Below are 27,327 nucleotides of genomic sequence, written 5' to 3' on the forward strand. Positions count from 1 at the left end.
GAGAAGAGACACACAAAACGGCAAATTGAATGACTCCACCAACGTACATCATCAAGCTGCGCCTTTGTTGTGAATTGTAAGGTTCGAAGAAAGCTAATTCGCTTCGTTTTTTTAAGGAATAAGTTTTTAAAAATGTGTTAGAAATGATTTGTATTACGCTCTGACGTATTTGAATCGTCCCACAACTGGGAATTAACCGAGCAGCGTCAACTTCAAGACGTTTCACAGAACGAGGAGGTAAGTGGAATCAAATGTTAGCGAACTGCTAAAATATCAGAATACGTTATTACTTTGTTATAAAGAGGATTTTTACTCATGTAGACGATTGATTTGACATTAATAAATACAGCTCACCTCACTCAGTCAACCTAATCTCACACTGAATCATCAGCCGGATCACAAATCGATTCGGTGCCAGCGTGTCAGTCGCACTTTTTAATTATACAAATATATAGTCATCAGAAGTTGTGTGTGTGTGTGTGGTGATAAAACAAGTATTTGGATCTCAAATAGGATTTTCTGTTGTTGCACTGATTAAGGGAAAACTCAACTGTTACATTTCTATCAAAATTGAAGTTTGCCCAACATTGCAGGTTAATTAATGGAAGTAATCCTCAGATGCAGTCCTATTCTGTTTTACACAGACAAAAGCAACAGATCTGTTGGCTCGAGAAACTGGAATAAGCAAATCTTAAACATTTTTGTTTGAGTATGGATTTAGAACTTTCTTATAGGACTCCATTTCTCTGCCTCACACAGAGGACACATGTCATCTGCAGCAGAGACAGTGGAAAATGCCTCCATCATTTCAGAGAGTGTGGCACATGACGGAAACCGCTTGTGGATAGGCAACATCGATCCCAAAATCACAGAGTGAGTAAATCACCAGCTGGTTTCAGACAGACAACACTTCTTCCTTGAATGTGGTGGAGATTTATGTCTTTACAGTTGTATGCAAAGGTTTGGGCACTCCTGATGATTTCCATGGTTTTCCTTTATAAATCATTGATTGTTTGATCAGCAATTTCAGTTAAATATATCATATAGCAGACAAACACAGTGATATTTGAGAAGTGAAATGAAGTTTATAGGATTTACAGAAAGTGTGCAATAATTCTTTAAACAAAATTAGGCAGGTGCATAAATTTGGGCACCCCAACAGAAAAAAATACATCAATATTTAGTAGATCCTCTTTTTGCAGAAATAACACCCTCTAAACACTTCCTATAGCTTCCAGTGAGAGTCTGGATTCTGGTTGAAGGTATTTTGGACCATTCTTCTTTACAAAACATCTGAGGTTTGTTGGTTTCCGTGCATGGACATCCCGCTTAAAACCACACCACAGATTTTCAATAATATTCAGGTCTGGGGACTGAGATGGCCATTCCAGAATGTTGTACTTGTTCCTCTGCATGAATGTCTTAGTAGATTTTGAGAAGTGTTTAGGGTCGTTATCTTGTTGAAAGATCCAGCCCCGGCGCAACTTCAGCTTTGTCACTGATTCATGAACACTGTTCTCAAGAATCTGCTGATATTGACTGGAATCCATGTGACCCTCCACTTTAACAAGATTCCCAGTACCTGCATGGGCCACACAGCCACAGAGCTTGATGGAACCTCTGCCAAATTTTACTGTACATAGCAAGCATTTTTCTTGGAATGCAGTGTTCTTTTTCAGCCATGCATACTGCCCCTTTATGTCCAAATAACTAAAATTTAATTTAGTTTCATCAGTCCACAGCACCTTATTCCAAAATGAAGCTGGCTTGTCCAAATGTGCTTTAGCATACCTCAAGCAACTCTGTTTGTGGTGTGTACGCAGAAAAGGCTTCCTCTGCATTACAGCGTCATACAGCATCTCTTTGTGCAAAGTGCGCTGTATAGTTGAACGATGCACAGAGACACTATCTACAGCAAGATCATGTTGTAGGTCTTTAGAGCAAGTCTGTGGGTTGACTATGACTGTTCTTTCCATCCTTCACTTCAGCTTATCTGAGGTTTATCTTGGCCTGCCACTTCGGGCCTTAACTAGTACTGTGCCTGCGGTCTTCCATTTCCTCATTATGCTCCTCACAGTGGAAACTGACAGATGAAATCTCTGAACCGAAACTGTGGTTGGGCATTGTCAAAACAGATTTTATTTTCCAAATTCAGTACTATGTTACATTAAAATCTGATTTTAATGTGATTTAATCACCACCTGTTGCATTTTTAATCCTTCCATGATTAACACTGCATTGCTATGAGCAGCCTCCCCTATCTCAAACATTTACATTTTACTGTTGTTTATAGGAATTCTTCAAATGGTGTGACCGACATTTGCCACCCATTGAATGTTCAGAATGTTCAAAGTTGTTGAATGTTTGTGTATGGGAGCAGGTGCTGGTGTATGCATCACCTCACAGAACTGCTTTGGGTCCTGACAAACAACCATTCAGGCAAACCAACGGTTCATCTCTGTCTCTTAAAAGTAGCCATATGAATGTCACTGCTGAGGTAAATAATACACTCACTATATATACACAAAGACTGCTGATTGTTGAGTCTAGGAAGTCATGCAAAAGCCTGGATCTTAGTCTTGATCCAGGACATGCGCAAACCCAAACACTCCAGCTCCTCACTTACCTTCTTGATTGCTGAAACCAGGATGTTCATTGGTTCCATGAACGTCACAGCATCATCTGCAAAGTCAGAGTGAGGGAACATGTCCTCACAGGCACATGCACTAAAGTTAGTGGGCTCCACAGCTCTTCCTTACACCCAGTCCATGCAAACACTTAACAGAATAGGGACCAGAACACATTGTTGAGGAACCCCAGAGTTTAATGGAAAGAACTCAGAGATTCACAGTTTGTGTGTGTAGGTAAGCCATGATATCCAAAAACTTATTAGGGATGCTGTGATACACAGATTGAAGTTTCAGCTTATTAAACCAAACCTTTTCACAAACAAAAATTATTGTTGTTTTTTTCCCTTCAAAAACATGTTGGTCAGTGGTCAGTGCACTTGCTTCCAAAACAGAAGGTACTTGGTTCTAAACAGTCCGTGCCCATTCTCCATGTAATATGGATTTGCATCAGGAAGGGCATCCGGTGTAAAACCTGTGCCAGGTTAACGTACAGATCCATATTGGATCTGCTGTGGTGACCCTGAGGGGAAAAAGGGATGAGGTGAAAGATCTTACTTTTTGAAACTGGAGTTTGATGTTGATTTTTGCCTCAAACTTTAAGCTGGATGATTTTCCTGACACACCTTTCCATGTATGGGGAAAAATGGGGCATGGGTTTTCTTGAACTGGGGACCTTATAGTTGTGAGGCAACCGTATCAGTGCCCTAATATGGGGGATTTGGGGCACGGAGGCATAGTTGCAGTCCCCTTGCCTTGAAACTAGAAGGTCATTGGTTCAAAGCTACCCAGGCTCCATTCTACTTGTACATCTGGAATTGTGTCAAGAAGGGTGTCTGTTCTAAATCTTGTGCCAAATCAGCATCCAGATCCATGCAGGATCGGCTATGATGACTTTGAGCAAAGCCAGAAGTTTATCCATTGATCAAGTAATTTTTATTGGCTTCCTCATTTTTTTTCACAGGGTCATCACAGCAGATCTATACTGGATCCAGATGTTGATTTGGCAGAAATTTTAAATCCGATGTCCTTCCTGGCGCAACTTCAGATATACATGAGAATGGGCATGGGTGGTCGTGAACTGGAAACCTTCTGATTTGGACGCATGCTCACTAACCGCTTGCGCCAATGATGTGCATTTCCTAAATTATGTGCAAATATCTGAACTTGTGTTCATTTTTCAGTTGACTAGATAATAAGGTTAGTGTTTCGTTTTTAGTAGCAACAAGTTTTTGATTTGACATTTGCTTAAAGACAGAATGTGCACTAAACCCAAGGTGTCGCTTTTTACCCCGCCTGCCTCGGCTTCATAGAGAGGCGATGCTTTGTGTGCGCATACATGATTGATTAACAGTGTGCATGCGTCCGTGTGTGCGTGTTTGAGGCTGAGCAGACAGGGCTGGGTGTGGTAAAGAGAGGCAGCGAGGCGTGGCGATCTGCTCGACTAAGGAGCAGCCATCATTCCTCACTCATCTGACCTGTTTACTCTCTCTCTCTGTCAACCTGGAGCTGATTGTGTGTTTAAGCATGTCTAAGTACACACTTGATGTATGAGTGTTTGGGTGGCAGCAAGGCGGAGGTGCTAGCGTGCACACAGCGAGGTGTCTGTGTATATTTAATTTAACACATTACATCTATGTGCCAACATTCTCGCATTGTCAGGTTTTTCTATAAAAAGAGAGATGTCCATTTTTGCTGGTTTTCTGTTGGGAAAGAAGAGCGGTCTAAATGGGGTGACTTTTGCTTTTCGGGGTAAGAGCTGGGTTTGTGCGCCTGTGGGAGCTCCTGGAGAATGTTCGGGTTGCGGCTCTGGTGGGCGTCTAGACAGGCGTTTCCTTCCCCTTTTCCCTGCTCTGCTCTACTTCTCCCTAAATAGGCCACTGCATCACAGTGTGGAGGGAAAACAAGAGAAATGCCCATGGCCCCAGTTGCTGATTGGGAAGATTAATTAGCTCTTAGGTAGCATATGCAGCGCTCTGTGTTTGTCCCTGTAAGTCAAGCTCAGTATGTTTGTGGTTTGCACACCCGAATGGCAAGGTGCTTGTTAAAGGACAAGTTCACTTGTCTTTTTTTTTTTTTTTACATCCACAGTCATATTAAAACATTGTTAGAAATCACATGTTTTTGAGTGCTCTACTCACCTGTGAGACCTCTGCTCTCTGACAGCTTGTGAAAATAATTCATTTTTTCACACATTGCTAAAAACATTTCAGTGAAACTAAGATAACTGTAAAGAGTGATGAAAATATAGTTTATTCCTTAGTTAAAAGGTACAAAATTAGTTGTGAAACATCTTTTTCAAGTTGGTGTCAGGTACCTAATATCAAATTGTTTCAATAACATCAACACTTTCACATAACAGGTCAATTGGTGTCACCTTAATGCTTAAACATGGGGAATTGAATGACATATTGCAAATGTTTGACGACGACGACGACGACAACAACAACAAAAAGGCTTCATCCACATTTACATATTTGCCTGTCGGAGGGTCCAGGGAATTTGTCCAAAATTTTTCCTGAAGAGGGGGTGGGTCGATGCACGAACATGGCCAATATCAGACTGTTGAACAGTTCAACATCCACCACCAAACTGTGAACATTGCACTACATGCACATTGTCACCTTCTTAATACTCTAACCCTGCTGCTGCTGCCGACCTTGTGCCTTGTATATACAGTGAGGAAAATAAGTATTTGAACACCCTGTGATTTTGCAAGTTCTCCCACTTAGAAATCATGGAGGGGTCTGAAATTTTCATCTTAGGTGCACGTCCACTGTGAGAGACATAATCTAAAAAAAAATATCCGGAAATCACAGTGTATGATTTTTTAAAATATTTTTTATTTTTTTATTAATTATTATTAATTATTTTATTAATTTTTTATTTGTATGTTACTGCGGCAAAATAAGTATTTGAACACCTGTGAAAATCAATGTTAATATTTGGGACAGAAGCCTTTGTTTGCAGTTACAGAGTTCAAACGTTTCTTGTAGTTTTTCACCAGGTTTTCACACACTGCAGCAGGGATTTTGGTCCACTCATCCATACAGATCTTCTCCAAATCTTTCAGGTTTGGAGTTTCAGCACCCTCCAAAGATTTTCTATTGAGTTCAGGTCTGGAGACTGGCCAGGCTACTCCAGGACCTTGAAACGCTTCTTATGGAGCCCCTCCTTAGTTGCCCTGGCTGTGTGTTTGGGGTCATTGTCATGCTGGAAGACCCAGCCATGACCCATCTTCAATGCTCTTACTAAGGGAAGGAGGTTGTTTGCCAAAATCTCACAATGCATGACCCCATCCATCCTCCCTTCAATACAGTGCAGTCGTCATGTCCCCTTTGCAGAAGAGCACCCCCAAAGTATGATGTTTCCACTCCCATGCTTCACGGTTGGGATGGTTTTCTTGGGGTTGTTCTCATCCTCTAAACATGGTAAGTGGAGTTGATTCCAAAAAGCTCTATTCTGGTCTCATCTGACCACAAGACTTTCTCCCATGACTCCTCTGGATCATCCAGATGGTCACTGGTGAACTTCAAACGGGCCTGGACATGTGCTGGCTTGAGCAGGGGGACCTTGCTGCCTTGCAGGATTTTAAACCATGACAGCATCAAGTGTTACTTGTGTAATCTTTGTGACTGTGGTCCCAGCTCTCTTCAGGTCATTGACCAGGTCCTTCTCTGTAGTTCTGAGCTTTCTCAGAATCATCCTTACCCCACAAAGTGAGATCTTGCATGGAATCCCAGACCGAGGGAGATTGACAGTCATCTTGTGTTTCTTCCACTTTCTAATAAATGATCATAAAAAAAAGAAAAAAAGAAGTTGCAAATAACTCATCCATTTTTTTTGTCCTTTTTGTCATTCTTTGAATATGTTTCTTCTTAGCTGATGTCAAAGTTGGCATTTAATAAACTTTAATAAGAAAACAAAATTGTTCCGGGTGCGTTTAACCAACTTTCTTCAAATAATGGGGTGGGCTGATGCTTGCCGCTGGGCACTCTGATGCATGCATATGGTATTATTTTATTTATTTTTGTTGTCTATGCATTGCTTCATCTTTTATTTGAGCCTATTTATTAACTGAAATTATTTTGTGTGTATATATGATTTACTGTAATGTGTTTTGAAAGGTGCCATCAAATAAGTAAATAATAATAATAATTACTATTATTTTGGTGATAGCGGTTTCAAACAGTTTTTCATAAATTCTGTTAAAGGGCAAACTAACAAAGAAATGCAGACAGGAAATATCTTTTCCTATGGCATTTCCGCCTGCCTCCCCAAAACCAGAAATAAAGGACCAATAAACAATCATGGTGTTGGAGATGAGATGAAGACATCATATCCGTCAGACACATTTTTGCGTCTTTCCTCATCCTGCAGTCAGCCTTTGGTCACAGAGCAGAGAGGCAGCAGGTGTGAGTGGGGCTTTCACAACATATTCATCTTTCTGTTCCTTTACTCGCTGAGAGACCAAAGCTGTTCAGGATGTGTGATCCATCATCTCCTTACTTTTAGCTGGCCATCTTATTTAGATTTAAATTTTTGTACCTGAAAACGATCATGTAAGTGTGAGTCACTATGTATACTTAGTCATTGGTAAAGGCTTATTACCGAAGGCCCACTATGATTTATTTATTTATTTTTGATCCCGTGCCAAGGAGGTTTTACATCCACATTTGTGTGTGAATTCTGGGTCACCAAACCAGTCAGAGGCTCTCTGGTTGAATTTCCCACTGCGGTCAGGTGATGGTCTGGAAACACAACAAAATAACTGAGTAGACCGAGAGCTCAGTGTTTATAGTAAACGTCAAGAAACACAGAGGAATTTCAGCACACAGGAAGCCCAGTAATTGCTTTCTTTAATGATATATGATCCTCTGGGGAGGCATAACATGCTATGATATGCTAGGCTAACAGGGTGAAAACTGTTTGCACTCTGAGCTTCTTAATTCCTGCTGTGTCCCACTGCCCCCGGTGGTGGTGTACAACTGTGGCCACACAACTGTCTCTGAGTGAATGACCCTGATGTAAAGACTCACAGAGGTAAAAATTGGCCTTAAGCAGGGTTACTCAGGAAATAATAAGCCCTCTTTCACAGAATTTGATGAAAATGTTTAGTTAGGTCTTCAATATACAGCATTAAGTTATTTAGCTAGCCCATTTAAAATTCCCTCCCCCTCTTCAAAATTTATTCTTCTGTGACCTGCAATCAAAACCTTTTGTCTCATCTTTTTCCTGGAATGGACTGGAATCCCACTTTTCTTCCTGCTTCTTCTCTGTTTCCTACTGCTTGTATCTGCCCTACCTGACTGTCCACCTCCCTCAGCATCTCAACTCTCCTCCTACCTTGGCTTATCATCCTTTTCCTCCAACTTTGACCTCCACCCCACCCCACCCCACTTCTGAACTCTACTCTCCCTGGCCCTACCATTCCCTTCCTCCTCTGTTGTCCTTTTTCCTCCGGTAGTTTTTAAAGCTCCCAGGAGGGGTAGCCCATTGTGGTTTAGCTCACTATATATACATACATACATGCATGCATACATACATGCACATACGTTAGAGCTGCACGAAATATTGTTTGAGTATCACCATCATGATGTGCACATTTGCAGTTGTTATATCGCAGGACTCGCGATGTGGCATAATTAACCCCTTAACGCCTGAATTTATATAGCTGTATATAAAAAAATGTTTTGTGTGTGTTTTTGCCTTTAAGTAGATGATAAATAATGTTGATATTATTAATTTCACTTTTGCACAAAAAATAAATAGTAATTTTGGTATTTTGGTAATAATTTATGTTATAATGTTATAATAATAATAATAATGGTATGTTGCAAATTTGCGACAACAGGCATACTGGTCAGTTTGGTATGTTGCATATTTGAGTCAAATATTCTAGCATATATGCGACAATAGGCGTTAAGGGGTTAAATAAAGCATGCATGTTTACTTTGCCAAGTGATGAGGGTAAAAATCTGCTTTTGTTCTTCATGGCTAACCAACAAAAGATGCTGAAGGAGTTCAATTTATTTTTTTAAAAAAGGATCCTGGTAATGCAAGTACATGAAATGCACCTTTTCCCTCGCTGTGCGCACACGCATCAATTGGGCAATTCTATGGTAACGGAATTACAACAGCAGCAAAAGCTGGACATATGGCATCTAACCATGACAGATTAGCTCAGATTGTAATTCTGTTACATAGAATTGCCCAATTGTGTTCTCAGCTAAAAAAAAAAAAGTAGGCGGCTCCCTCGTAGCTTGTCTTGTTTTCGGTTGCCGAAAACGCCAGAAACAATACTTGTTAAAAACAACTCCCAGAGTGGACAAATCTGAAAACACTGGATTTACATCTTCATGTGGACAAACGTCCATCCATCCATCCATCTTCTACCGCTTAGTCCAATTAAGGGTCGCGGGGGGCTGAAGCCTATCCCAGCAGTCATAGAGCGCGAGGCGGGGTACACCCAGGACAGGACGCTAGTCTGTCGCAGGGCCACAAATAGACAAACAAACACAGACACACCCACACACACACCTACGGACAATTTTAAAGATTACAATCCACCTAACCCGCATGTCTTTGGATGTGGGAGGAAACCGGAGCACCCGGAGGAAACCCACGCAAACACGGGGAGAACATGCAAACTCCACACAGAAAGGCCACGGGAATTGAACCCACAACCTTCTCACTGTGAGGCAACAGTGCTAACCACTAAGCCACTGTGCTGCCCTGTGGACAAACAATACGTGTATATATGTGTGTATATATACATATATATAATACAAATAATGGATGGTAAGGAGTCTAACATAGAGAAATATTGGATGAGGAAAAGTTATATTGGACGAGGCGTAGCTGACTCCAATATAACTTTTGTGAATCCAATATTTCTCTATGTTGGACGACTTGCCATCCATCAGTTGTTATGTTCTCCACCCCCCTCCCAAATTAAGCAAACAACAAAGATTCAAGTAAATTAGATCAATTTATTTTGTTGTGAACAGCATATGAATGCTTCTAAAACGTCAGTAGCGTGCTTGTCTACCTTCTTAGTGTTTTTGGCATCCTTGGAGTTCAATATTTCCACCAGTTCCTCCTCTGTGAACTCAGCAAATCTCGCTGGCAGACGATTTTCTGCTGTTGTTGACATGTTTGTTGCCATTTTTTCAACGAGCATCTGTCAGCAAGTTCCTGACCTCCGCTACGTCATTAGTGATGTCATCTCATGAATAATTGTATGCCGCGCTGTGATTGGCTAGCTGTTGGCAGTAAGGTCTAACGCTATTGGTCAGTGGGAACCGATCCAATATAACTTTTGGTCCTAGCCTTTTTGGATCCCTTTGAATCCAACATAACTTTCTGGTGCCAAGCATGCCAAAATACAGGTAAATGATGGACAGAAAGGCTAATCTGTGATTGGCTATTGCAATCTGAGTGGAGAACATACACACACACACACACACATATATATATATATCCCTGCAACCTGATACATAGCCTAGTACTGTATATACACACATAATATGGACAATTCAAATAAAAAAAAAACCACAAAAAAATAAATAACTGTGTCAAACAGGTTGGGACAAGGTTAACATGGCTACTTTTTTATACAGTGAAGTTTTAAATGGTATTTGTGAATGCAACTCTGTATTGTGGTGCTTGACAAAGGCTTCCCAAAGTAATCCCTTATCCACGTGGTTATATCAGCTATTGATGAATGGCTGCTCTTGATACAGTGCCATCTGAGGGATCAGAGCTTGCGGGTGTTCAGCTTAGGCTTGTGCCCTTCCTCTTTATGCACTGAATTTTTTCCAGATTCCTTGAATCTTTTAATGACATTATGCACTTTAGAGGGTGAAATATGGAAGTCCCTTCTCACCTTTCTTTGAGAAACCCTGTTTTTTTTTTTTTTTTTTACTTTTCAATAAATTTCTCATTTCTAAAATTTGCTCCTCAAAGACAGTCTTTTGCTAAGACTGCTTTTGTACCAAGTCATGATTGCACCTATTTGGAGTAACAACTTTATTTATTTTAACCTCCATTACTAGTACTAAATTGTCCTCATCCCAACATATTTTTTTTTTGGAATGTGTTGCAGGCCTGAAATTGAGGAATGGATGTATATATTGACAAATTAAATGAACTTGACCAAAAAAAAAAAAAAAAAAAAGCAGGAAATATCTTGGGTTTGTACTTTCTGCCTTGAAATAGAAGTTATATTAAACATAAGAATCACAGTGATTATTTATTTATTTATTTATTTTATTTGCATTGCCATACCGTCCCAACTTTTTTGATTTGGGGTTTTATGTTGTGTTTTTCGATGCTTTTCAGTGTAAATGAGGTCAGTGTAGGACAGGGTGTTGTCTGGGAAAAGCAGAAATTCTCTTTGGCCTCAAGCTCTCCTGGGAGTCATACAGAGGTAGAAGACATTAGCCCAACCTATCGCTAAAAAACCCACAATATCCCACATCAGGCTTCACTCGCACACAAACACTTGTTTGCGCGTTAACACAGCATTGCATACAAAGCTTCTCACAGTTCAAAACAACACATAACTAAACAATAAAAGGCTGCAGCACATCCAGAACACCTGGGGTCACGCTGAGGTCTGGACAGTTACACAAGGTCAAGACACTTCTGTCACTGAAACTGAATCACAGGAAGGTTTCGCCAATTTCTTTGTGCACTGTTTTCTTATTTTGCTGCTGCGACTCTGAGGAAATCCTTGTGCTTAATGAGTGTAAAATAAACTTAAGTGAAGTACGAAAATAGTAGTGGCTTCAGAGATTTCTGAATTTCAAATATGTTCTGAACTACTGTGTTATAATTGAAAAACAGATCTTAGATCAGTTTTCAGTCAGTATGAAGTTATTTACAGGAACACTTTATTGAGTATTGTGTACAGACAAATCTGGACTTGTATGTTTTTCAGAATACCTGAAGAAATACCTTTCTCCCGGCTGCTAATGCCCTGCACAACCCCTCACTGATCACATATCTGTGTCCATCTCTACTTCAGCAGTCCCAGGCAGCTTTGCACAGTCAGTCCATGTTGTTTGTGCAGCGCTCCGTGCTCAGTGGGGATTTGAGGCTTCCTCTAATTTATTCCCTCATTGTCCTGCTACTGTATCCTCAGCATTGTCTCAATAAAAGATTTACTGTCACTCGCCGGTCACACCAGCTGGCCTGCTGCTAAAAAGGTGCCAGACGATGAAGCTGTCATTCTCATTAACCCCACTCGACACATTCAGATATTGAAGGATGGCAAATACAACATGGAGAGAAATATGTGGCTGCTTAACAGTGTTTGTCTTCATCACTTTAATACATGGAAAGTGGAATACTGTGATGATAAAATGGAATAATTTCATATGAAATTAATACTGTATATTGTCCAGAGTATAACATGTCCCAAAAAATGCCTCTTGAAGAGGAAAAAGCATATAAGTTGCACCTTTTTTTTTTCTGTATTATCAGCTCTTTAATTTGGGATTTTTAAACATTATTGAGGACAGCAAGGTGGCTTAGTGGTTAGCACTGTTGCCTCACAGCACGAAGGTCATGGGTTCGATTCCCACCTGTGTGGCGTTTGCGTGTTCTCCCCATATTTGTGTGGATTCTCTCCGGGTGCTCTGCCTTCTGCCCACATTCAAAGACACACAGGTTAGGTGGATTGGAAACTTTAAATTGTTTGTAGGTGTGTGTGCAGGTGTGAATGTGTTTGTTTGTCTGCATGTGGCCCTGCGACAGACTGGCGTCCTGTCCAGGGTGTACCCCGCCTCATGCTCCATGACTGCTGTGATAGGTTCCAGCCACCCGTGACCCTCAATTGGAGTAAGCACTTGAAGATGAGTGAGTGACTGAACATTATTGTAACTTATTTCTTATTATTGCCATTTATTCTTTTAATATTGGAGTTTTAATTCCTTGGAAAGCCCAATAGAATTATTATAATTCTGATTAACAAATGCTTTTTTGGTATACGTTACACTGTATAAGTCACAGGACCTCCCAAACTAGTTAAATAAATAATTAAATAAAATGTGACTTATACTCTGGGGGAAATGTACATAAACATTTCACCTGTTATTATTATTATTATTTTAATGAACTATTTTTGTCTGTTTCTATCTTTTCAGGTATCATTTAGTGAAGCTGTTGGAGAAGTTTGGAAAAGTCAAGCAGTTTGACTTTCTGTTCCATAAGTCTGGGCCTCTGGAGGGGCAGCCACGAGGTTATTGTTTTGTCAACTTCAGCACCAGAGAGGTACAGTCAAGATAAAGCTTAGTATTTGTATTAAATTATTATTTTTTAAAACTTAATACATTATCACATGTCTGACTGTGCATAGACGCAATAAGTCAAGAAGTACAAGGTCCTTGGATCAGGAAGGCATTGATTAAACTTTGAGGCAGATTCAGATCTTATCTAAGGTCTTTTATCTCTTTATTTTCTTTATGTTTGTTAACCTATTATTATGACATCACAAAGATCCATACTAACACTGTTCAAAGACCTTTAGATCCAAATCTGAACAACCTGCTCTTTTGATTGTTGGGGTAATATTTGTCCATTATTACACTACTTACCTCTGTCAGTGTTTTCACTCACATTGGCTGGATTACGTATTCCAAATGCTGATAAAAGGACTGAACTAGAAACCATAGAGTGATGGCTGATTTAAGGAAAAGAAAAAAAAAAATTTATGAAGTGGAAATTTAATAATTTGCTGTTTTCAGAATATTCCACGTGCATCATTTTGTTTTCTTGCTGAATGTGCTTCAAAATAAAGGTATTTTATAGTGACTGCACTGGTAGACATTTATTGTAAAACTTCAGCTTTTTACAAGGCTTTTATAAAAGAACAAGCTCACACTTCACAAGATTGAAACTATACTTCATCAAGATGTCATTAAGAAACCCTGAGGTCAGGTCTGGGAGCACACACAGGTGGCACAGGTCACTGAATCCACGTTACAGAACCGCCTTGGATCCTCGATGGCAGCCACCCAGGCAGACAGCTGGTCCATCCCCGCCTATTGAAATAAGCATCTATATGTATCACAGCCGGAACACTGAGGCATCTGCATTCTAGATTTATTTTGGAAACATTGCATGTCAAACTAAATTTAATAACTGTGTGGCAAACCACGACAAACGATACTGAATATTTAGCTATGGCAAATTGTAGCATTATTGATGAAACCTCTGTTATAGAAAATTTGTTCTTCTTTTAGAAGAGAAAGAAGAAAGAGAAGGAGCCACAATTTGGACATGAAACGTACCATAATTAACAAAAAGTAATTTATTCTTTGATTTACTTACAAATGTACAGTATTACACCTCATATTACTTTTGTTAACAAATAAAAAATTTCATAAACACACATCTAGCATTACATTCATTCAAATATATTTATGTGTAGTAAATTTGTGAGCATCAGCGTAATAGCACTCCCTCTGCACAAATGATCCGACAAAATTCATGAACTGTGTACCAGTCAGTACCAGATTGTGTGTTATACTGAAGTGGACCACATTTCTTGAAGGAGCCCCGCTCGACATCACAGGTTCAGCAGGCGGTATTTGTTTTGGAGTGAGCCTGGGGGTGGTGATAAGAATCTAGTTTCACAGCTAGTGTCTATCAGGGGGATATGAGGCCCTCCCTAAAGGATTATACAGAGGAAATGTGTGCTTATTTTACTCGCACAGAGATAAAGTACTTCATCATCAAAGCCACTTACACACACGATGCCGAAGACCTCGCACACGTGCACATAACTCGGTTGCTGAACTGCACAGGCAGAGCAGCACATCATCATCTCCTATTGTTTCCTGTTATCGATTTAATGATTGGTTGAGACTGACTTATTTAAATCAGTAGTGCAAAAGAATGTTTGCCTCTTGTTTTTCTCTTCACAGGAGGCAGAAAGAGCCATCCAGTGTTTAAATGGGAAACTAGCCTTGTCTAAGAAGCTGGTGGTGCGCTGGGCGCATGCACAGGTGAGGGTGAGTGTCAAAATAGAGTTTATACCAACCGAAAAATCATATTCATTCTGCAAGTCATCAGAGTGTAGCATCACTCCAGGTTTATTGTTGTAAACACACTTGGCACTGTGGCACTTTTCCATCTGTTATGAACGCATAAAGCGCTTTACAGCGATGCCTCACATTCACCGTTTCGCACATGCTGATTTCAGTGTGCTGCCAGGCAAGCCGCTCGGCTGCACACCGGGTGCAAATCGGAGGTTAATGACGTTGTTCGTGAAACAACACGAGCCTCCATTGGGTTTATTTTTCCCGTTAATCCCTTTGCGGTAATCAGATGAGTGTAGAGCAGTGGCGTCGTGGCACAGCTTATGGCTGTCTCTTAACAATAGCCTACTGGCACAGGGTGAAGGGATATCCTGTATAGAGACGAATCACGCCCTACGCACACATACACAAACACATAGTAGAGCCAGGTCAAGGTCAGCGCTGCCGCTGCCTCTAAGATGTGAGATTTAGGATAAATCAAAGCTTTCACACAACTGGACTCTATCCTCCTGTTCCAACCACAAACAGGTTTGGTTCTATTAATACCATCCTAACAATGATTTTAACTCACACCAAGTGTTTCATTGTTGGTCAGTTTTAGCTGCTTTAATCACACTGTCTGCACTGTAAGCCTTTAAAATAGCCACCACTCACTTCTACTGTTACTTTTGAAGTTGTCCCAAATGTAGTTTTTTTGTTGTTGTTAATAAGTCTTTCTTTTCCTCTTTCTGAAAATGGTGACACACCACGTCTGTGTACACATTATTTCCTCCGTTTGAAAATAATTTGGGGATCCGCTGACCGCACCGCTATATAATCATAGCAGTTTGTTTACTTCCTTAGTCACAGCAGCTCACCGAGCAAATATGGATGCATTTTGTCTGTCAGAGGCATGTGTTGGGATGCCAGTTGATCAAATCATTTTCTCCATTTACCATAATGCCCTGGCTGTGATCTGAAGTGTGTCCATTTGTGCATATGGAAGAGGATGGACAAACAGCAGGGGGTCCTATCTTGACAACCTATGGCACAGAATCTAACTTCGGGTTGTGTCCATCTCATTTTTCTATTTATAGGATGTGTAATCTGAGTGCAAATTATGGCAGACCGCTGTTGCTGACCGAACGGTCCCCCCTAAAAATTGGTCCGCCCTGCCTTCACTGCACATGCTTCATTTCGGAGTATCAGCAGTGTCATTTCTGAGCGTCAGCAGCTATTCACAGATTCTCACCTTGTTTCTGCTTCAAACTGCACTCCAGTCATCATCTACCTCAGCGACAGATATCTGAAGCTTTTGTACAACAATCATCTCCACATAAATTCAGCATTATTTCATAATAAAAGATGGGGGACCGATCAGAGCGCCACAGCAGCACGGCTGAGTCTGACGCGCTGCTGTTGCACCTATGTCATTTCGGAGCATCTGTAGCGATTCACTGATTATTGCCTCTTTTCTGCTTAAAACTGACTTTAGAATGATTTAAGAGGTTTCATTTTGTCATCTGGTGGTTAATAATCACATTATTCCCTTTGATCGCTTTGAGTGAAGAAAGTCAGACTCAGAGAATCAGTCTCAGATGCATGCACAGGGAAGGCAGGGTGGATCAATTTTTACAGGGGATTGTTCGGTCGGCGACACCGGAGTTGGATTTATTCAGTTCATGAGTGTGCATGTTGAACAGTTTTAGCTTCAGTGTTCAGTGTTTGTGGACCGTGAGCTCGAGGCTACATATGTGTCATTTCCATCAATCAATCAATCAACTTTTTTCTTATATAGCGCCAAATCACAACAAACAGTTGCCCCAAGGCGCTCCATATTGCAAGGCAAGGCCATACAATAACCATGAAAAACCCCAACGGTCAAAACGACCCCCTATGAGCAAGCACTTGGCCACAGTGGGAAGGAAAAACTCCCTTTTAACAGGAAGAAACCTCCAGCAGAACCAGGCTCAGGGAGGGGCAGTCTTCTGCTGAGACTGGTTGGGGCTGAGGGAAAGAACCAGGAAAAAGACATGCCGAGAAGGGGGGCAGAGATCGATCACTAATGATTAAATGCAGAGTGATGCATACGGAGCAAAAAAAGAAAGAAACAGTGCATCATGGGAACCCCCCACGGTCTACGTCTAAAGCAACATAACCAAGGGATGGTCCAGGGTCACCCGATCCAGCCCTAACTATAAGCCTTAGCGAAAGGAAAGTTTTAAGCCTAATCTTAAAAGTAGAGAGGGTATCTGTCTCCCTGATCTGAATTGGGAGCTGGTTCCACAGGAGAGGAGCCTGAAAGCTGAAGGCTCTGCCTCCCATTCTACTCTTACAAACCCTAGGAACCACAAGTAAGCCCGCAGTCTGAGAGCGAAGCGCTCTAATGGGGTAATATGGTACTACGAGGTCCCTAAGATAAGATGGGACCTGATTATTCAAAACCTTATAAGTAAGAAGAAGAATTTAAAATTCTATTCTAGAATTAACAGGAAGCCAATGAAGAGAGGCCAACACGGGTGAGATATGCTCTCTCCTGCTAGTCCCCGTCAGTACTATAGCTGCAGCATTCTGAACCAACTGAAGGCTTTTTAGGGAACTTTTAGGACAACCTGATAATAATGAATTACAATAGTCCAGCCTAGAGGAAATAAATGCATGAATTAGTTTTTCAGCATCACTCTGAGACAAGACCTTTCTGATTTTAGAAATAGTGCGTAAATGCAAAAAGGCAGTCCTACATATTTGTTTAATATGCGCTTTGAATGACATATCCTGATCAAAAATAACTCCAAGATTTCTCACAGTATTACTAGAGATCAGGGAAATGCCATCCAGAGTAACGATCTGGTTAGACACCATGCTTCTAAGATTTGTGGGGCCAAGTACAATAACTTCAGTTTTATCTGAGTTTAAAAGCAGGAAATTAGAGGTCATCCATGTCTTTATGTCTGTAAGACAATCCTGCAGTTTAGCTAATTGGTGTGTATCCTCTGGCTTCATGGATAGATAAAGCTGGGTATCATCTGCGTAACAATGAAAATTTAAGCAATACCGTCTAATAATACTGCCCAAGGGAAGCATGTATAAAGTGAATAAAATTGGTCCTAGCACAGAACCTTGTGGAACTCCATAATTAACTTTAGTCTGTGAAGAAGATTCCCCATTTACATGAACAAACTGTAATCTATTAGACAAATATGATTCAAACCACCGCAGCGCAATGCCTTTAATACCTATGACATGCTCTAATCTCTGTAATAAAATTTTATGGTCAACAGTATCAAAAGCAGCACTGAGGTCCAACAGAACAAGCACAGAGATAAGTCCACTGTCCGAAGCCATAAGAAGATCATTTGTAACCTTCACTAATGCTGTTTCTGTACTATGATGAATTCTAAAACCTGACTGAAACTCTTCAAATAGACCATTCCTCTGCAGGTGATCAGTTAGCTGTTTTACAACTACCCTCTCAAGAATCTTTGAGAGAAAAGGAAGGTTGGAGATTGGCCTATAATTAGCTAAGATAGCTGGGTCAAGTGATGGCTTTTTAAGTAATGGTTTAATTACTGCCACCTTAAAGGCCTGTGGTACATAACCAACTAACAAAGATAGATTGATCATATTTAAGATTGAAGCATTAAATAATGGTAGGACTTCCTTGAGCAGCCTGGCAGGAATGGGGTCTAATAAGCATGTTGATGGTTTGGATGAAGTAACTAATGAAAATAACTCAGGCAGAACAATCGGAGAGAAAGAGTCTAACCAAATACCGGCATCACTGAAAGCAGCCAAAGATAACGATACATCTTTGGGATGGTTATGAGTATTTTTTCTCTAATAGTCAAAATTTTGTTAGCAAAGAAAGTCATGAAGTCATCACTAGTTAAAGTTAATGGAATACTCAGCTCAATAGAGCTCTGACTCTTTGTCAGCCTGGCTACAGTGCTGAAAAGAAACCTGGGGTTGTTCTTATTTTCTTCAATTAGTGATGAGTAGAAAGATGTCCTAGCTTCACGGAGGGCTTTCTTATAGAGCAACAAACTCTTTTTCCAGGCTAAGTGAAGATCTTCTAAATTAGTGAGACGCCATTTCCTCTCCAACTTACGGGTTATCTGCTTTAAGCTACGAGTTTGTGAGTTATACCACGGAGTCAGACACTTCTGATTTAAAGCTCTCTTTTTCAGAGGAGCTACAGCATCCAAAGTTGTCTTCAATGAGGATGTAAAACTATTGACGAGATACTCTAGCTCCCTTACAGAGTTTAGGTAGCTACTCTGCTCTGTGTTGGTATATGACATTAGAGAACATAAAGAAGGAATCATATCCTTAAACCTAGTTACAGCGCTTTCTGAAAGACTTCTAGTGTAATGAAACTTATTCCCCACTGCAGGGTAGTCCATCAGGGTAAATGTAAATGTTATTAAAAAATGATCAGACAGAAGGGAGTTTTCAGGGAATACTGTTAAGTCTTCTATTTCCATACCATAAGTCAGAACAAGATCTAAAATATGATTAAAGTGGTGGGTGGACTCATTTACTTTTTGAGCAAAGCAAATTTCCATGAGGAATACAGCTCAGGGCGTCAAGTATCAGACAACCTATCTTGACGGTATATAGTGCGTTGGGGTTGTTTGTATCGCCTAATTTAACTGATGCATACACTGCACAGTGATGGGAAAGGAATCCATTTGACTCCAGGACCACAGTGAAATGCTCGCCATATTGCAGCGTGAACACCGAGGTCATGTCTGTTTCTGAGATGAGATTGCATAAAAGTGGTTCAAGCGTGTTCAAAACCTCTGCCATGTGACCAGTGTCCCATATTACATCATGATGTATATTGTATGGTGTGACACATACGTTATTACAGTCAGAGGGGCACACAGGAGAGCACAGGCTCACACACACAAACACACTACACATTTTCACCCATGTAAAATTGGAACAGTAAGGTGAAGTGTTACATTTCTCAGTGCATGTTTACATTTATTTTTTTGTTTAGTTGTTTTGAATTCAGTTTTGTTGTGTATACAAGCATGGTGAATGTGCGTTATGAACCTAAGAGCGGTCTCCCATTGCTCATTTTATTTATTTATTTATTCAATAACTGATTGTGTACATTTTGGCCACAAAAATAATAAATAAATGTGAATACACAATCGGGTATCAAGTTGTCTTTATTAGCCCATCAGGGGCAATTTGTTGTGCAGCCAGCAGTAGAACACATTCATACATACATAAACATAACATGATCTTAAATATGGCATGAAAACTCACTAAACAGTAAACACATTAACACAATAATAAGAAAACCTAGTTAAAAACCACCCATGTGATAGTGTTAAAAAATCTAGTAAAACTGGAAATAAAAGAGTTCTTGTACCTATTCTCTTGGACATAAATCTACGACCGGATGGAAGCATTTTGATCTCTGGGTACAGGGGGTGACTGGGATTGTCTAAGATCGACCTCGCCTTCTTAATGGATCTGTTTTTATATATAAATGGCAGGTCGTTTAAGGAAACGCCAGCAATCTTGTTGCACTCATTTACAATACGATGCAGACTGTTTTTGTTTTTCAAAGTTAAAAACCCATACCAGCAGATAAAAGAAAAAGTAAGAAAGAAAGAAAAGAAAGGGCTTGAAATCAGGGCCTGAAAATAGGTGTAATATGTGGTAAAAGTAGCATTGTAGAGCAGCAGTTGGGAAAATTTTAAACGTTTAAAAAAATGTGCAAAAACAGTTGTGTAATGGAAATCATAAATATTCTGCAATAATTGGTTACACTCATATGTAATCCGAGATACAGTTGGAGGGAATATGAATTATGCCAACTTATTTTGTTTGTTTTGTTTTTAAAGAGCACAATTTATTCAATTTTGAAATCAGGGTGGAAATCAGGGCCAAAAATTTGCAATGTGAGACCACCCAAAGCTGCATCTGCGTATTGCGCCCTTTAAATATGACAAATGCACTCTGCTTTCATCCAGGTTTTTGCTTGTCTGTGGCTTTATCGCCTTCTGCTTCCACATGATAAAAAAAATTTACCATCACTGCACCTGACCATACCTCATTTTTAAACAAACACACCCCTGGGCACACATACGGGAGCAGTTCTGTTTGCAGTTTACAGAAAATGGGTGCTGAGAGTATGAAAATCACAACTGCCGGGTGGACACTTGTATTGCGTGTGTGTGCTGCTTTGTGCTGGGTTGAAGACATAACCATTAACCATTACACAACTCGCTGAATCTAATGAGTTTATGTAAACAAAGCCCTGGCGATGCCTGTCCCATCACTGTAGCCTCCTGCCTAGTGTGGTAAAAGTAATGTTGTAGAACCACCTATCTTCTAGAAATAGATACATTTTCACACTTTAACCTTATTTGCCTAATTCATGACTACATTGCTGTGTACTTTGTAGTATACAGTTGGTCTGTTATGCATGATCATCTTGTAGGTCTAGATAGAGTGTATTATAATTCAGTATCCCATCATCATGAACCTCAGTCTTTAAATCTTATGACCCCCTTCTTCTAACTGTGCTCAGAACTGAACCAGAAACTTCTGAAGACCTACAAGGCTAATTTAAAATAGAGTATTGATGTAGAATTTGCAATTTATGAACATTTTCATTACTTGGACAAATGTTTCAGGATATTTACATATTAACTGTGGCCTGATTGGCTTCATGTTAGTGCATAAAAAAGCTCCTGTTTGGTTTTATGGTCTTTGTCAATGTTGTCAGGTGGTTTCTGCGCATTATTTTCTTGAAACAGTTGCTGTTGCAATAAGATCGGGGTCATCCATGCCCAGCTTGTGACTGTTGTTTTGTTTTGTCTTTGTCTCCACAGGTTGGAAGATTTCTGTGTTGGATGGTGATGATGTTTGGAAGGTGGATTTGACATGAATGAGTGCAGATGTTGGTTGTTGTTCTTCAGCTGCTCCCACTTTGTGCTGCCTTGTACCTTAGAGTGTGATTGCGAGCTGGACAGACTATCCCGTTTGGTTACCGTCTGCTTGACGAGACACAAACAAACTTAATACTACAGTTTATGGTGTTCATTCTTTTTTGGGGGAAAGATGGCGATGAATCTCAGAGAAAGCTGTGTTAGTGTTTGTCACGAGGTTTGGTGGTTTTTGGATGTCTGTCTGAAAAGACAGTTGTTCAAACTCGGCACTAATGCGCTTAAATTCATGTGTACTCATAGAGGATGCATTAACTTCTGGTCCGTCAAATCAGGAAGGCGTCAAGGACGAACGCGATCTTAATCCAAGATGTCAAATGATTACTTTGTACACTCTATATGTACAAAGAAGGCAGACTGCAACAAATAATTTAAAATAAAAAAACAGAACTTCTCCACTGGGGGTTAGTGGGGAGTGGGCCGTTATAGTGAGAGCAGAAGGTTCTGTGAGATAGGGGTTGCTCTACAAATATATAGACCAGGGTTTGGTTCCAGGTCTGTGCTTCAGGCAACCTTTTTGTCTCCTTTGACAAGACACCAGTTTATTCATATAGCACCAAATCACAATGCAGATAAGGTTTAAACCTTACCCACCTCATGAACAAGTACTTTGGCGATATTGGTAAAGAAACACTCCCTCTGTGTTTTTCAATATATTAGATCTGTGTCCTCTCCCGGAACTTGACCTTCTTCCCAGATGTTTACAGGAATTGGCCTGTAATTGTACTTCTCACACAGTGAGTCTTCATTGTGGTGAAGACCTACCGGCCACATGCACCTACATATGCGGTGAACTAATAATTCTACTACAGTGGCAGTTCTTCTACTCTGGTTCTTGTTTCGCTACTCTGGCTTTGCGCTTGTCATCTTCTCCTGCATGAGTTGATGACCAATCTGGGTCAAGCCCTGCCCAGTGGTTTGTCAAGACCCCTCAGATGCACCTTCACCATCTGTGATAGATTGGTGTCATGTCCATGGGAGTTGTAGACTCTCAACCACTTAAAACTAACATATCTGGAATTAAGTACTGACCTGAAGGGCATAAACTGCCATTTCCAGAAAAAAGGGTGGGATTTATGGGTATGCAAGAGAGAGGTAAAATCCAAACATGTTTTATGGCAGGTGTGAACTTCATCTAGACTCTCAGTATGGATAGAAGATACTAAATTTGACAAGAACATCTATATGTCTGACTGACTATCTCTCTTTCTTTACATATCTTCCCACTTCTGCTTTTTAATTTGGCACATTTGTTTGGCTCTTTCCATCTGTCAATCATCCATGTTTCCATTGATTTGCGTGTCCATTGTTTTTTTTTTTGTTGTTGTTGTTGTTTTGGCCACCTGCCTCACTTGCAGAGGTTTGAAGGTTTCCGCAGTGAGAAGACAATGCCTTCGAGCTTGGAACCGTCGTGCAGTGGTACAGCAGAAGAAGGCACAGTACAAACCAACCACCTCAGGTTAGTAGGACAAAAAAAAAAGACACCGAATACTCTATTTCAGTAAACAGGAAAGGATCGGTGAAGACCTTGTTGCTTTTATTACAAGTCCATTTGGAGTTCAGTTGAGGACCAATCTGCCTTTAAAGTGTGTGTGTGTGTGTGTGTGTGTGTGTGTGTGTGTGTGTGTGTGTGTGTGTGTGTGTGTGTGTGTGTGTGTGTGTGTGTGTGTGTGTGTGTGTGTGTGTGTGTGTGTGTGTGTGTGTGTAATTGTGGAGCGTGTATCATAATCAAAATGGAAAAAATAGCTGGTCTGCAACCCCAGCAGTGCTGTCCATAACATGAAAGGTATTCGGGAGATTGGAATAAAAACATTTGAAATCCATCTTCTACATCCGACTGCATTTACAGTTGCTTCACATGCTGCAGAGTCCTGCACATGAAAGAAAACTGACAACCAGTGGGTGGATACCTTTGAATTATTGAGCTGTTGCAGATTGCTGAATATTCCTCAGCCTGCCAGGAAAACCTGCCAATGGTTCTCTGGCCCCCTCAGTGCACGCCTCATCCGCTTTAAGTTTTACCTCTTATCTAGCATTCCCTTTCAACTGGAATTGGTTAGTGGACAAACGTGTTTTATTCTGTATTTCCTTTTTTTTTTTTTTTTTTTAAGCAAATGTATGCCAGACCTAAAAGTTGTAATCTTCATGTGTTTGGCTCAACAGATGATTCAAATAATCATTTGTTCTAGTTTGTATTTCCTGCATCTTCTCCTGCCACAACTTTCAAACTCCTCCAACTGTTGTAGAAGAACATCTAGCAGAGGCTAAATAAATAAATAAATAAATTGAAGAAAGAACACTTGGACTGCAGTTCTTCTTGATGTGTCTGGACTTCCTCACTTTTTAAGATGCTTCTTGCTTGCATTTACGAGACGCTCCCTCTCACCCGCACCATCATTTTCTCTCACTTTCTTCTTCAAATTCTGTTTCTCTGTTCAAACGGTTTCTCTCTGCCGTTTTACGCTGCACGAGGTGTAATCATTTGCTTGTACTCATATTTTTTTTTTCCCTCCATCTGTAAGAGTGCTAATGCTGCCTTTTCTTCCCACTCAGCCGGAGGCAAAGTCTCTCTCTGTCGCCCCTCACTGACTCAGTTCATCCTCATCCCATGTCTCGTGCCCTTGGCTTTGATGCTAATATCTCCTCTCCTACTCTCTTTTTTTTTTTTAAACTCTCCAGTACAAGTGCTAAGATCCGTGCCATCGAGGCCAAGCTCCAGATGATGGAGGAGAATCCAGATGATGACTACTCAGGCCCGTCAGCCTACGTTTACAACAAACCGCCAGAGAGGAAACGCTGGGAGCCCTACTCTAAATCACACCACAATAACCATGGCAGGCCCTTCCGCAAGTTTAGGAGATGACCCATCCTCCCACTTTGAGTGGAGGTCTCCACTACCGCACCTCAATACCCCCTCGACTCCACACCCACCTCTGCACACAATAGCCACAACTATGCACATTTCATCTGTCGCACAAAGGTTTTGAACATATTCAAAATACTTTGAAAAGCAGACGAATAGCACTGGGACTATTTCATATCATTTCACAGTGGACAGCAACCATGGATGTACGGAGCCCAGCTGGGGACTGATCTGTGCGCACCGATTAATAATTCATCCTCTTGAAATAATAATTTGTTGCCTGAATGTGTTCTGTCAAAAATAAAATGTACTGAGATTCATATATTCTACTCTCAAAAGTATTAATGTGTGCAGTGGAATGAGTAATTTGTGTTCTTCAAACAAAAACTTATACTCTCAAAATGAGTAATTTGTGCTCCTGATCTGTGTTATTAAAATAATAATTTGTGCTCTCTCAGTGATTTGTGCTCTAACGGGTGCCCTCAGTATAATAATGTTTGGTTTTGAGTTATTAGTTTGTGCTGTCAAAATACTACTGTAATTCATGCAATCCATCCTTTTCATTAAAGAATGGTATACTGGAATAACCATTCATGTGCATAAATTAACACCTTATTACAGACCATCATCTCTGTCCCCTCTGGAAATACTTTAGATTTTGTCTGATTTGCAGAACCTTGTGCATTCTGTGTCACATTCCATATTTGATTACATTTTTGAAAACTGTTGCATGAACTAGAAAATCAAACCAACAAATAAAAGTCTGGTCTTGCACCCTCAGACAAGTGCTGGGCCACCGCACCAAGGATGCAGCAGGTCCAGCACCTGCTGTCGTGGAAAAAAAAAAGTTATTTGGCACATTGACTCAGCTGTACATTTCAAACAGCAAAAGGAACTTCCTCTCTGCCAAACTGAATTGCAATCATTTGTGTTTTATGAGGTACGTGTGAAGGGAATAATCCAGGCATCAACAGAAAAAGCAACAGGATGAAGACTGTAAATGAGGTGATACATTCTGGATTAGGTGGTGATTTATTAATTTGAGAGCTCAAATTAGGTAATTTTGAGAGATGAAGTAACGTGCTAATTATTATTTCAAGAGGATGAATAATGTTTATTAGGCACATGATTTTTTTTTCTGACCGTATAATTAGATGTGTAACATATAATTCTACTCCGTACCTTACTGCTATACATTTTGGGGACCCCCCCCAAACACACACGCACATCAGTCTTTTCTCAGTTTTGCAGAGATTTATTGAAGGTGAATCTTACAGCTGTGAGTTGTGTGATTCAAAGCTGCACCGTGAGAGGTGTTTTATTTTTAAAAGAGTATAAATTTCCTTGATGTTTTTGACACATCCTGTTACTATCTTGTCATATTTAAAGATGGCTTTTTTGTTTTGTTTTTCTGTGTTTATCTTTACTGGAGGCTTCTATTAAGAAGGAGAAATAAACTGATTTGTAACCAAACTCTATTAAAGGAATTTAAATAAGCCACTCTCACATGCCTGATATAAGTTGCAGTATTTTGTGTGCAGATCCTTTCGCTCTTCTTTGTTTTCTCTTTTTTGTGTGTTACAGTTTTATAATCTTGCAACCTATTTTTACAGACTCTAATGTGGTGTGTGTTCCTCACCAAAGTCTCAAATTTTAAAGTACATAAAGGAAAATAAATATGACAGCTACCACGTTGTTTTATTGTTTGGCTCTTAATCTGCAGTTGTTTTCTTAGGTGATATAATTAAATTCCACCATTAACAAATCTGTATTTTTTTTTAATTGCACACCAATACACTGTTAGTGATCAGTAAGATGTGGTGTGAAATAATAAAATGTTACCTCAGACACTTCTTTACAGTATTGTTCTCTAAATGCATTTTCTTAACAAACAACAAAAATTGTCAATAAACAATAAGTGTTGTTTTCAGTAATCATTTGATAATACTGTGTTATAGTTATTCATTTTTTCCTCTTCATATCTTTTTTAATTGATTGCACTCTAAAAAAAAATGCTAAAATGGACTTTCATGTAATTTTAATTGTGATTCTATGCAGCAGTGATGTACAGTGTGACTTGATAGGAAAACTCTTCACCACAGGAAAACAAAGCCTGAATTTATTTGCAAAGTCAAATTTGTTCAGCAGTTTGCAGAGTTTATCTAAATCTTTTGCAGGAGCCACATATTAACGAATAATTTCACCTCATATGAGCCAAGATTTTGCATCGGGAATATCAATGAGAAAAACGAGCTAAATGCCATCATTTTGAAAATCCAAATCATCCTGACCTCATAGTTTTTTCCTCTCTTCTGTAAAATCACCTGGTCAGCTAACATTTCTGATGACCCTTTAACCACCTGAATAAAAGGGCCAACGTTATTTATTTATTGTTTCCCCAATAAAAAAGCCTATTTGTTCAAAATACTTGTGATTTAATGAAAAGTGCAACATTTCTTTCTCTGGAATGCGTCACATTTTTGTGTATTTTGGAGTATTTTGATATATGATAGTATATCGAAGCAGATATTAATTTAGCAATTGTATGATTGACATCCATGCACACATAATGTTTATATAATTGTATAAAACAACATAAAACATTACATTTAATTACGAAGTTTTAAAAATGTTCTATCTTTCTCTATACCAATGTATGCGACTTTTTGATTGTTTTGTTTGAATTTGAACATTTCGTGTATGTGTTTGCTGTCACATATTTTGTTTTTCTCATGTTAAAATACATTTGCAATAAGATAGTGTCTGCTTGGTATAACGTAGTGAGTATGAACTGAATTTTAAAATTGTTCCAGTAAATAAAACATTTTTATAATAACTGC

General features: G+C 39.8%; 1 protein-coding gene and 1 long non-coding RNA gene across 5 annotated transcripts in view; both read left to right on the top strand.

Moving 5' to 3' along the window:
• The window catches only part of LOC117529379, an 883,736-nt gene that overhangs the window by 811,102 nt on the left and 45,307 nt on the right, over positions 1–27,327 (top strand). The window lies entirely within an intron of this gene.
• On the top strand, positions 24–25,993 carry rbm18 (RNA binding motif protein 18). Of its 4 annotated transcripts, none has more exons than XM_034192140.1 (7): positions 24–237; positions 760–873; positions 12,779–12,905; positions 14,561–14,647; positions 21,511–21,551; positions 22,983–23,083; positions 24,304–24,494. In XM_034192140.1, the coding sequence occupies exons 2-7, from the start codon at positions 767–769 to the stop codon at positions 24,345–24,347; spliced, it is 507 nt and encodes a 168-aa protein (XP_034048031.1). In that variant the 5' UTR covers positions 24–237; positions 760–766; the 3' UTR covers positions 24,348–24,494. The 4 variants fall into 4 exon arrangements, with proteins under 4 accessions (XP_034048031.1, XP_034048032.1, XP_034048029.1 ...); XM_034192141.1 differs by having other exon boundaries at positions 14,561–14,641; XM_034192138.1 differs by lacking the exon at positions 21,511–21,551 and having other exon boundaries at positions 29–237; positions 24,304–25,993.

This window comes from Thalassophryne amazonica, chromosome 17 (genome assembly GCF_902500255.1).
Source record: "Thalassophryne amazonica chromosome 17, fThaAma1.1, whole genome shotgun sequence".
Classification (NCBI taxonomy): Eukaryota; Metazoa; Chordata; class Actinopteri; order Batrachoidiformes; family Batrachoididae; genus Thalassophryne; species Thalassophryne amazonica.